The sequence below is a fragment of the Camelus ferus genome, chromosome X, assembly GCF_009834535.1.
Source record: "Camelus ferus isolate YT-003-E chromosome X, BCGSAC_Cfer_1.0, whole genome shotgun sequence".
Taxonomy (NCBI): Eukaryota; Metazoa; Chordata; class Mammalia; order Artiodactyla; family Camelidae; genus Camelus; species Camelus ferus.
Genome location: NC_045732.1, coordinates 42322544 through 42335614, shown reverse-complemented (window position 1 = coordinate 42335614; position 13071 = coordinate 42322544). Strand labels below are relative to the sequence as shown.

Sequence of the window (13071 nt, the reverse complement as noted above, 5' to 3'; positions counted from 1 at the left end):
AAGCATATGTAGAATAGATAAACAAGATTATACTGTATAGGACAGGGAAATATATACAAGATCTTGTGGTAGCTCACAGTGAAAAAGAATGTGACAATGAATATATGTATGTTCATATATAACTGAAAAATTGTGTTCTACAACTGGTAATTGACACAACATTGTAAACTGACTATAACTCAATAAAAAAATGTTAAAAAAAGATGGAATTTTTTTTTCCATATGAAAATAAGGGGTCAAGCAACTTCTGGTAAAAAGTTTTTTAAATTTAAAAATATGTACATGAGTTTCTAAGAGAGAGAGATAACTTTAAAAAGTGAAGGACTGTTGAATAAGGACAGTTAAACTAGTACCAGTTCCACACACATTAAGAAACCAAAAGTAGAAAGATCAGAGAGATCTTCAACAGCCCCAAAAGTACTAGAAACCAGGTACTAGAAACCAAAAGAGAATGTCAATAGGTGAGAAAGCTTCTTTCACTTTTAAAGAACTCTTCCTGAGTCACATTCCAGACTTTAATATGCTGAGAGAGCCTGCTTTATTAGCTGGGGGATTTGCTGCTGGGAACTAGTGACTCTCCGGCCAGAAACCTGAGAGTTCAATTCACATGTCCATTCGCTGGATGTTCTTAGTAAGGAAAAGAAACCACTACTCAAATTAAAAAAAAAAAATTGACTTCTGTATCCATAAGAATACCATACTATGTATCTAGGACTTTGGGTTTAACTCTTGTGAACTTGATTGCTAGACAGACTGGATGTTAACAAGAATAAAGCCAGGTAGGATTTAAAGGAGAATGAATTGCTGATATGGTATCAGCTTCCCATGAACTGCATTTTGCAAGTCTCTGTTGTTCAGCAGTTAAAATGACTAACAAATTTTCTGACTTGGATAGGGGTCTGGGAGAAAGGATGTGAGTGGGATGTCCAAACAGGTTAAAAAAAAAAGGCAGCCATAGGAAGTCAGAAGTAAGAAGAAGTAATGTCTGAAAGCCCTTAGGAAATATCAGCAACTAAAGGACCAGGTTAAGCAGTGAGGGATAGTATTCTGAATACAGAAGCTCTTAGAAAAATGTTGAGTCCAAGCTCTGAAAAAAGCTTCAAAGGTCAAAGGGCAACCATCATAGTGGAGGAAAAGAGCTGTTCCTCACTTTATTTTTAAAAGCCTACAACTAGGAACAACTTAGATGTCCATCAAAGGAGAATGGATAAATAAATCAAGAATACTACTCAGAAATAGAAAGGCATGAATGTTCACACATACCACAGTACAGAGTGCTAGCCAGTCAGAAAAGAGTACATACTGTATGACTCCATTCATGTAAGCTTCAAAAACAGGTAAAACTAACCTATAGTGATAGAAATCAAAATGGTAGTTACTCTTGGGTAATAGAGACCCAGACAGGAACAGGGTGTGAGGGATCCTTCTGAGGGGCTCTATTTCTGGGGAATTCCATGTCTTGGTCTGGGTTGCGGATACAGATACATACGTATGTAAAAACTTATGAAACGCTACACTGAAGATTTGGTATTTTAAGGTAAGTTTTAGCTTAAAACATCTGCTGCTCATATCCTGGTCTTTTGTGCTTCTCCTCTCATTATCCAGCTGGATACATTTATCCAGAACCACTGGTAGTACCACCTATAAATTAATTAGCATGGGCTTACGTGCTCAGTTACATCCAAGAAGGATGTGAGAGAGCTTAAGTGGAACCGTATCACCTCAGAAACATTGGTAGGCATGAAATATCTCCATGAAGCCTGAGTCAGTCTGAATGTTGTGGGAGAGCAAATGGCCTCACAGGCCCAGATGAATTCTTACCTCTGGAATCCACAGGGCACAGCTGACATGAGCCCATTTAGTCCCTGTCCGGGTGGTCTTCATGGCTCCACCTTTCTTTGGACATAACAGACATTGTGGATGAATGCCCAGGACACAGGAGCGACACAGCCAGCTGCCTTCTGGGACCTTGAGGATGCCATAGCAGGCCTGGAGGCACGAGCAGGAGAGTGGGGAACGGTTAGCATCTTTTCACCAGGGTCAGTATCTGCTCTGGTACACAGTCACAGAGTACCCTCTGCTTTTAGGAGAAAGAGGCAAATAAGGCCAAATAAGCTCATATCCAGGATTTAGTAGTTTTAAAACACTCAAAAAAAAAAAAAGATAATAGCAACTTCCAGCACCTGTTCTAAGATCAGCATGTCTGTCTGTGAGGACTGACTTTAAGGATGACAGTATAAGACTAGAAGGAATTACATACAAAGGTTAGCCCGACTGTTATCTGGGTTTGGGGGGGTTACATATTTTTTTCTTTTTGCCTCAATTTTCTAAAACTTCCTCAATGATTATATATCATAATTAGTCAGTCATATACTTACTAAACAACTCCTACATGTCATGCACTATTGTGATCAAGAAAAAAGTGTTAGAACATAAGCAGAATAAAACTTCTGAGGAGCAAATGAGCTAATGCTTAAAGAGCCTAACAGTGCCTGGTGCATAAAAAACACTCCGCAAATTGTAGCAATTACTCGCTTGGGTTGAAGAAAAAGGGACTCATGAATGGATCCTGAATTGAACAGAATATTAGACTAATCACAATATTCCAGAGTAAGCTCTGGAACCTAATTCAAATCCCTTCCAGAATGAAGTTGGACAGATAAATAAATGAATTACTGGGAGGAGGAGGGAGATTCATTTGGAAAATTTTCTAGGTTTCCTTGTCACTGCCTCTAATTTTGCCCATCCTTCCCCCTTTACTGCTTACTCTCACCATTAGAGACTATACTTGGGGGCGCCTGGTGCCCCTTGTGGCCTAGCGTGTCTTCACTGCTGACTGATTTACCACTGTGGCTCCAAAGTCTGTGCCTGCCCCAGAAGGTTCACCCACAGCTCAGATGCAAGTTACGACAGTTACTATCATGTTATCTCCCCAACTGGCCTCTTTTCCAAATTGTCTCTATCCGTATCACCACCATGCTTCCCAGCTTCCAGATCCAAATTCCTGGACTCCTATTATCTGCTTCCCTTCATCTACTGTCCCTTGGGCTTGCTAAAATTCCCTACACAGTGGTCACTGGACTCTGACCTTTGTCCATCCCCATCACAACTGCGCCATCCAAGTCCTCAGTCACATCATGCCTGGATTTATTTCTGAATTCTCTTCCTCCCACTTTACACCTTCAATCTTTTCCTCTATTTGGCTGCCATATTCTTTTTACTAAAATAAAGAGTTTATATCACTGCACTGCAATAAACCCTCTAAAAACTCCTGTTCCCAAACCCAACCCCATCTAAAACCAGGGGTTGACAAACTACTTCTTGAAATCTGTTTTTTAAGGCCAACAAGCTAAGAATGGTTTCCATATTTGTAAAGGGATGTTAAAAAAAAAAAGAAGAAAAATATCTAACAGGGACTGTATGCGATCCTCAAAGTCTAAAATATTTACTATCTGGCCCTTCAAAGAAAAAGTCTGCTTGCCCCTTATCTAAAGCCTGCTGCTCTTTCACCTCACTTCTCATGTCCCTGCAGCCCCTGTGTCTGCTCCCCTTTCAGACTCCCACCCTCTACTCAGTATGGTTTCCCTCACCAGGTACATGGTCATATCATGTATTCTCTACTTTAACTGTTATGTTTCATCTCCTCAGTGAGATTGTAAGGTCACTGGGGGTACGTCCTTTATCATCAATTTATCTGGAAAGTTCTCTATGCTGAGCTTGAGTAGTGCTTTGATAGCACAAGTAAATTTCCCTCAAGAACTGAAGATGGATTCCAACTAGGCTGCTGTCACAAAAGCGGGGCATCATATTATAAGGTCCCTAACCTTCAAAGCTTTTCTTTCTCTGAGATCCAGAAGGTTTACCAGGAAATGAAAGCAAGCTTTCTCCCTAAAATAGAGCCTCTTTCTGACCAGGAGAAGAAAAACCAGTAGCTGGTTCTAGAAATATCCTTTATCACCTGGCCATTTTATTGGGTAGAAAAATAATTTACTGAGCTCTTGTGTAGACTTACTCCTGCTCATAAGATCACAGAAGCTTGTATTTCATAGCAGTGGCTCTCAACTTTTCCTAGACCACAGAATGATGCAAGCTGGACTCTCTTGAAAAAAACTGCACACATGCACGAACATATGGTTTACATATAATTTCAGGGGGTTAATAAACTTAGTGCCAAACATTATATATACGACAGACATAAAAAACTATGTGCATGTACCTTCAGGAAAATTAATTTAGGCCTCAGTTTGAGTATTCAATACCTGGACTAAGAAGCAGAAAACGGAACATATTAAGGGACTTGGAATGGTCCCAATTTTCACACTTTTAAATGGAAAAAAATTAAGTTCATTGTTAAAATCCAAAATCTATTGATGTAAATAAACCTCTCTTCTAAAGTACTGACCATAAGTGTATTATAGTTACAGAGGAACAAACATTTGATATAATATAGTGGCAGTAAAGAAGAAAAATTATATTTAATAAATATAAATGTCAAAAGTAAATATAAACGTCCCCAATTCTGTTAAGTAAACCAAATCTCCCAAATCATTTAAAGTCATTTTTCAGTCAACAGAGGGAGCTCTAACCTAAGTATCTCTTCAGAATTCAAGTGACTATACTTTTACATGAAACTTTATGTGGTACCAACATCCAGCTTTAATACATACCAGCTCATATTCTGCAAGGCCTAGTCAGGTGTTATTGTCATTTCTTTCTATGTGAGGAAAGGGTACCATTTACAGTCATTACTGGATATATTTTCAAAGCAAAATACCTTTAAGGAGAATTATTATGAACGCTACATTTCATTTTTTAGTCAAAGAACCTGGAAATCACTCATTCATATTTTCTCCCAACTGTAAAGGAAAAACACAGAAAATATATACAGATGTCCTTTGTACTACTCCATTCAAGTCTACTATAGATCCTTAATCATTTATTTGAAAATCCTAGGGTGAGAAACATCAGGAAATTTAGAACTGATCAGATCTTAGCTCATCACATACATAGCGTATTATCTAACCTTCCAGTGGGACCACGGAGAAGTACCATATAATCAAATACATTGATATTTCTCTAACAAAATATACAAGTATTTATATAAAATGGGATAAAGATTATAAATAGCCTCATCTTGGGTGAGTTCTACTACTGTCCCCAAATCAGTTTTGGTGCCAGACTCCAGCAAGAACTTACTGTTTTCAGAGCCTTAAAATCTTGGAACTGCATAGAAGGGACTGTGGATCTGTTCTGTCAGATATTTAAGTCCATACTTAAATGGTAAAGATCTTCTCTCTCATTAAAGGTGAGACATAAATGCCAATGACTGGTAGAGTGAAAATAAATTTTCAAAATTCACTCTTCTAAAGGATATAAGTAAAATGAGGAAAAAGACCTAGTTGATCACAGAATAATTCTAAATACCTTCTAATACAGAGATACCTGTTAGGTGGCCCAGGGAATTAAAATAGTCTTAAGCCCTGGTTTCTCTCTATCTCCTGTATTATCTAATCATTTCAGTCACTTTGTAGTCAGAATGATCTTTCTAAAATACAAATCATATCCTTCAGGGTTGACAGGACAAACTAAAGTTTCTTAGTTTGTCACAGAAGGCACTTCACACGTCCTCACATCCCTCTGTACCCTCACTCTCCATGCCTTCCCGGCTCTACCCCACCACTCTCCATAGCTCTGCACCGCTCACAGCTGCCTCTGGCATACTTTGCCTCCTCTCACTACCCCATGTGAACATGCTCTCCTCTCTGCCTGAACACATGCTGCTGTTTTATTTGGCATCTCTTTTTGGCCATTAAGACTCAGCTTGGATGCCATCTCTTGGATGTTGTCCCCGACCCCCATCCCTCCCATGCACTTCCATAACAGCATGGACTCCTATCTACAAAAACGCCTGGCATACTATGCTGAATAGACAGTGTCCTTGTAGTTCCTATACTAGACTCTTATCTCCCTGGGGGCAAAGACCATGTCTGCCTCTTTAGCACTATAGCACATGGATCGTGTTGCATACTGTCTGCTAGATAAATTAATGAAATGAATGAAACACACAGCAGGTTCAGAGGAGTGAAAAAATCACTTAGCGTAGGGAAGTTCAAGAAAGGATTTGAACCAGATCTTGAGAGATAATAAAGTTTTGAGAGCCAGAGGTGGGAGAAGTCATTTTAAATTGGAGTGTGGCTAAAACATGGAGACAGGACTGCGTCAGGAATATGCGTCACTGCTCAACTGAGTAAACTTATTTTGCTAAAGCACAGGGTCTTGCGGGTGGGTGGAGAAAAGGAAAGAGCTGAAAAGAATGCTGATATCATCATTATTAATTAAAAAGGTAGTGTGGTAGAGAAAGAATGACAAGCAGCTAGATGTAAGAGCTTGGGTAAAGTCACTTCCACCTTTGTTTGTATCATCTGTAAAATTTAGGAGTGGGATGGTCTTTTACAATCCTAAATTCTGTGATCTTTAAAAGTGGAGTGGACCTAGTTTCCTGGGAGTGGTATATTTGGAAGACAGGGGAGGGCTTTGGGTGTCAGGATAAGGAGTCTGGACTTCCAGCTATAGGAAGTGTAAACTCACCAAGGTTCCTGACCATGAGTGTAACCTGATGATGTAACAGGGACTCTAAGGCAGAGAGACTCTTAGGCTGGCAGCAAGGAGACTCCCCAGGGGACTGTAAAAGTACCGAACAAGGCAATCTTAATGGCATGGGCATGAAGTGACACGATAAAGACTTGGGTTTAGCCCCCTGGAGTAAAGGTAGTAAGTCACTCACTTTGGGGATCGTAAGAAGTACTATTTCTAAAGGAATTACTAAAGAACAGCCAGGTCAAATCTTTATTTTCACCCTTAAATGCAAGCTGCTACCGAGATATGGGTGCTGGAGATCGTCACTGAGCTTCAGAAAGGCTGACGGTGGGGAGGTGGTGGTCTCCACTCTCACTAACCTGATGCACACAGATGTTACACTTATCACAGAACACCATATCATTCCCTTCTTCACTGTCTGGAGACCGGCACACATCACAGATCACATCTTCATCATACTCTATGCCTAGCCCTTCCTCTGTCTCAATAGCATGGTTCATATTTTCATGGCAATGGCGTTCCAGGACTTCTACTGTCTTTTCCATAAGATTCTCATCAACTGGCCCACAACCTGCACAGAAATACAAACAATCAATCAACCCATCAGTCAGCTGTCATTCCCAAATCATCTACTGTGAGCCCGGTGCAGGGGTTGAGGGATTCTAAAGGATAAAACCATCTCTTCCCTGATCTGAGACAACCAGATTTCAAAGAATCTTTTACTAGAGCTATTCTAAAATTTATCTATCATTATATATCAGTGTTAGACACATGAAAGAAGAAATACATTTCACCATATTCCTTGTAAGTTGTCTTACAGACCCTTTCAATTTGCTGTCTAAATCCTAGCCAGTTTCCTCCTAAATCTATTTTTCCTCTTACCCCCACTGAGGGAGGACTTTCACTGAACTTTGTAATTGTGAACACTTAATTTATAGTATAATAAAATAATTAGAATCACTTAACTATTTGGACATAAATAACAATTCATTCTTAGCAAATGAGTCCATCTAATGGCTATACAAGGAAATTTTCATACAAAAAAGTATTAAGCCATAAAAGAAAATTCTAGGTACTGTATATGTGATTATATATATGAAATATTTGTTTTTCAAACTTGACTTTTAAAAAATCCAATAATATTTTCTCATGGCAAACTGTAACATAAAATAAACTTAATACCATTCACAAAGGTCTAACTGCAAATTCTGAAATTACCATTTTTGCTTCTTGATTCCTTTTCCTTCTCTACTTTTAATTTTTCTTAGTCTTCTATACTTTAATAACCCAACTATAAGATTCATATGGTGGCTACTGGTAACACCTAAACATTTCTCTTCTTAGGGGGACTAGTGATTTTGTGAGAGCACATATATATTTATTCTAACAGCTTGTAAACTCAGGAATAATTATAATGATCCAAAACAAATTTACCCAAATATTCCACTTCATTTGTAATATGAGATCCTAAGGAACTTTGGAATTTCACATAAACCACCTTTTCAATGTTGTAACTACTTATGAAACCAAAAACTATTCAGGTAGTATGTTTCATTTCTCCAGCCAAGACAAATTACACATTTTCTTCCCCCAGAGTGAAGGAGTGTAGTGCCTGGCTATAAAAGTACTTGGATTCAAATTCCAACTTGACCTCAGATTGGTTATGTAAGCTTTGACAAGTTATCCTCTTTAGGGCTTAGCTTCCTTATCTACAAAAATAAGGATAATAATACCAAACGCACTGATTTCTTGTGAGGCAGAGATGAGATAATATTTGTACATTGCTTAGTATAGTGCCTGGTATGCAGTAAGCACTCAATTAAAAAACTCCTTAATCTGAATTAAAAATATGCTTAATTTAATATTGTTTTAATAAGTTTATTTTAAGCTTTTAGAAGCCTTACTACAGTATCATTCACCCTAAAGGAATGCTTGAGATAAGGTAATCCTCTTTTAAGACTCGTCCAAGCCTAAATGCAATGTGGTATCCTGGATGGGATCCTGGAACAGAAAAAGGTCGTTAGTGGAAAAACTGGTGAAATCCCAATACAGCCTGGAACTTAGCTAACAGTACTGTACCCGGGCTGGTTTCTCGGCTTTGACAAATGTATTAAAGTGAGATGTTAACATTAGGGGAAACTGAAATTGCGTGAGGGGTATATGGTAACTGTATTAAATGTGCAACTTCTCTGAAACCTAAAACTATTCCAAAAAAAATTTAAAGCTTATTAAAAACAAAAACTCATCCAAAGGGAATTACCTGCAAAATACCAAAGGGACCTTGTTACAAGGTGGTGTCATGGTGAAAGCAGCACTGTAATGACCGTAATGTATACAGATGCTATATGGTTCATAAACACAACTGCACATTGAGCCATCAATCCACTTGATTATGCCCCCATACTCTCATTTCCCCTCTTGGTCAGTCTTTTATTCCCCTCTCGTTGTGATTCCCACCCTAAATTGACCCCCCCCCTTTTTAGAAGGCAGAGCAAGAGAAGACATAAAACAAAATATTTTAAAAAGCAAGGAGTTAAGTATTGGTTACTGGCAGAATAACTGTCACCATCACGCCAAACTGGATTTAATAGTTTTAATTTTTTATCCGCATGCATTCAGATATCAATCTCAAAAGAAGTAAAGAAAAAAAAAAGGGAAGAAAAAGAAAACCACTGACCCTTGTTGTGCTAACAATGAACAAATGTGATTCAAACAAAAATAAAATCAGATGTATCCTTCACCACATCTCATAGAGACTTAAAAACCACCCACAGTTCCACAGGACCACTTGGACCTAAACACTGCCTAGACTGAAGACAGGTCAAGGAAAGCTGTGTGTGAGTATAAGGTGAGTTTCCTTCCAGCCTAGGATTTCTCAGCATTGCCAGTATGGTACCATATGGCATACATTTACTTTAAAGTCTTGTACTAAGGCATCCTGGTCACATCATGCAGTGGTGATACATGCAGTGGTGCTGCCTAATGCTGAAGTTGGAGCTTCTCCCCATCAGGTGAAAATGTCAGGGGTGCCACTACCGCTGGCCCTGCTCACTGATCAGTGTTTTTCAGGGCTGAGTGAGGAACCAGTCTAAGAATCCTTCTTAACCAGAAGTCCAATCAGCCATGGCCAATCTCACACTCAGAACTGGGAAACAGTCTTGTGAAACCTACATGCCATCGCTGATCTGTGATATTCACCATCAACAAGGAAAGAAAAGGTCAGATTTAAATGATATTGCTCTACTTCAATATATTTATGCATTTCAGGAAATGCCTCATTAAGATTAAAGAGAAAAATAAACGAAAAGGCCAGGAAAGAAAGGAAGCCATAAGATGAAAGCAAGTTAAATGGTCCTGACAACTTAGAAAAAAATCATGAATCAAGTCAAGGAATAACTTACTTGTGAGGAAGCAACTTACCCATTTCTGCGAGGTCTTCATTGAGTTCCTGAAGCCAGAAGATGTCCATGTCGTCTAGGTCATAGCGGCACACGGACGCCGCCAGCTCCATGGTGTTGATGTAGCCAGGCTCTGCAGTCTCTGGGCTGGAGCAGTGGATGTACTTTCGGGGCCGGATAAATAGGACGTCCTTTACCTTGTCGGCTACAATCCTAGAAAAGCAAAAGAAAGACACTGGTAACAATCAACAAATGACAGATTCTAGGCACTGACGGATGGGGCCAACAACACTCAGGCCATGCAGTGGAGTAGAATGCTCTCCCTCTCCACCTTGGGGGAACCCTCTGCTCTGCCATTTGGGAGACATGGCAGATCCTTTTCTAGAAAGGAAACAGCTCTACAAATCCAGTTTTGTCATCTGCTGTGAACACTCTGACTGCTAATGAAATGCTTCATTTACCCTTATGGCTCCTAGGTACCTACTACAGTTCATATTAATAAAATATTGTTGCATTGTGTGTTCCTGGTGCAATGGCCACCACATTTATTTAGAACAGGAAATTGCAGAACAGGTGACATCTGTACAATGGCACAGCCAGATTTCACACCAAAAAGATATTTCAGCTGAACTCATGATTTTCTGCCATGGAGGCAATGCCGGATGGTGGTAAAGAGTACAGGCCATAGACTCACACGAATCTGTTTTTTTTTTTCCCGCTCACTTGCATGGTAATCTTGGGTAATTACTTAATTTCTATAAGGTCAGTTTTCTTAGCTAAAAAGGATGGTAATCATAAATTATGATAAAATAATACCAAACTTATAGGGCTAGTATGACAGTTACATGAAATAAAATATATAAACTGCTTAGCTTAGTGTATAGTAAAAAACAGATGATCAATAATGTCATCATTATTATTCTATTTCTTACTATTTTCACTATTTATATAGATGGGTTAAAGCCAAGAGGCCACGTATTTATACAAACTTAAGGCATTTCCCAACCATAAGTGATAGGTGAGCATAGTGTTAGCTAGAGTAACACAATGCTATGAAAGATTCTCATTCTTCCATCAAATGATCCAGCAGACCCCAGCAAACCCATTATCTCCCCTCACCCCTTCTGACGCTTAAGAGCTCAAGGCAAGGAAACCAAGCAAGCAAAGCAACAGAAGTTTCTCATGCCAATGACTTATTCTACAATTGATGTTTTAGATACTATATGAAGCATCAGAAAATGTAACCAAAAGGAAATTTGGATTGTTATTCCCTGGAAACTTTAAAGAACAGGGTGGGCCATCCAAAAAAAGAGAAAGAAATAGATATAAGTGTCATCATAAAATAATGAAAATTGTTTCTTTGGAAGGCTTCTAGAGCCAGTTTCTTTAGAGTTTCTATGTACATAGAAGGATTCATAAACATAAATGTATTCATATGAATACATATAAGTATATAAATATTATAGTCCACTCTGTAAATATGCAGTGAATATTTCCTCCTAAGCATTCTTCCAAAAGCTTATGATTCCAAATAATGTATGTTTGTATAAAGTTAATAACTATACACATTTGCAATTTAAAATTTCCTACCACATGGAGTTTTTAAAGCCAATGGCAACAAAATATTGGAGGAAAAAAGTAGAACTCTAAATATTAACTGAAACTAAAAATCTGGGAACTGTCATCAGAGGCTTGCTTCCAACAGAAATGAACCCAACTGAAAAGGACAAGACAAGCATATGAATTCTCCAGAGACTATGAGATTAAATATGCTGTGCTTTTTTGGTGTATGACCTACAAGGTAATCACAGAATATCTAATTTTCCTCCAAGATTCATCTTTTTATAAAAGGAAGAATATTTTGCTTAACTATTCATCTTAATTGCCTCAAATTTTATGTGAAACAAGGTAGACTATAAATGTTCTTGAATCAAACTAATATGTTTATTAAGCTTCTGGAAGAAAACAAAGGGGAATATCTTTATGACCTGGAGACAGACAGATATTTTAAATAAGACACAAAAGCCATTAACCATAAAGGAAGAGACTGAAAAACTTGTTAATCAACAATGTATAATAAACACTTACAAATCAATTAGAAAATGACAAACAAGCCAATTAAAAACTGGGCAAAAAGACTTGAATAGACACTTCACAAATAAGATTATCCAGATGGCAAGAAAACTTTTAAAAGGTTCTCAACTTCATTAGTTATCACAGAAATGCAAACTGAAATCATAATCACCATTACCTGCCAGAATGGCTAAACTTAAAAAGATTGACCAGAAAACTAAGTGCTTGTAAGGAAACAGAGCAAACAGACCACTGCTGATGGGAGTGTGAATTGGTACAATAATTCTGGCAACCTATTTGGCAGCAGATACTATGGCTGAATATATGCACACTCTATGACCTAGCAAACCTGTTCCTCGGAATATACTTAACAAAAAAGTCCACATATTCATACTTCAAGATGAATAAAAATGCCTGTATTATAACAGCTGAAAACTGAAAGCAATCCAAGTATCTATCAAGATATCAAGCAGAATGGATTAAAAAATGTGGTATATTCACACAATGGAATATGACACAAGCGAAATTTAATGAACTACTACATGCAACAGCATGGATGAATCTCACAACCATAATGATGAACAAAACAATCCAGTCTCAGTATGAAGGTCAAAAACTGGCAAAACTGTCATCTATGGTGAAGGAAGTCAATTGGTGGGCAGGAGCAGAAGGAGGGCTTCTGGGGTGCTGCTAATGTTCTATTTCTTAATCTGGGTGGCAGTTAAACAAGTGTATTTTCTTTATTGAAGTATAGTCAGTTTACAATGTTGTGTCAATTTCTGGTGTACAGTATCATGTTTCAGTTATACATATGTTCCTTTTCATATTCTTTTTCATTATAGGTTACTATAAGATATTGAATATAGTTCCCTGTGCTATACAAAAGAAACTTGTCGTTTATCTATTTTATATATAGTAGTTAGTATCTGCAAATCTTGAACTCTTAATTTATCCTTTCCTACCCTCTTTCCCCTCTGGTAACGACAAATTTATTTTCTATGCC

At 38.0% G+C, this 13071-nt stretch overlaps 1 protein-coding gene across 6 annotated transcripts in view; it reads right to left on the bottom strand.

Moving 5' to 3' along the window:
- Window positions 1–13071, bottom strand: part of JADE3 (jade family PHD finger 3) — a 138694-nt gene that overhangs the window by 38154 nt on the left and 87469 nt on the right. For all 6 annotated transcript variants that reach the window (XM_032475916.1, XM_032475918.1, XM_032475917.1 and 3 more), the window contains exons 5-7: window positions 10018–10208; window positions 6957–7168; window positions 1822–1989 (exon numbers count right to left, since the gene is read on the bottom strand). In XM_032475916.1, coding sequence (XP_032331807.1) covers window positions 1822–1989; window positions 6957–7168; window positions 10018–10208 — 571 coding nt within the window. The remainder of the gene's footprint in view (window positions 1–1821; window positions 1990–6956; window positions 7169–10017; window positions 10209–13071) is intronic.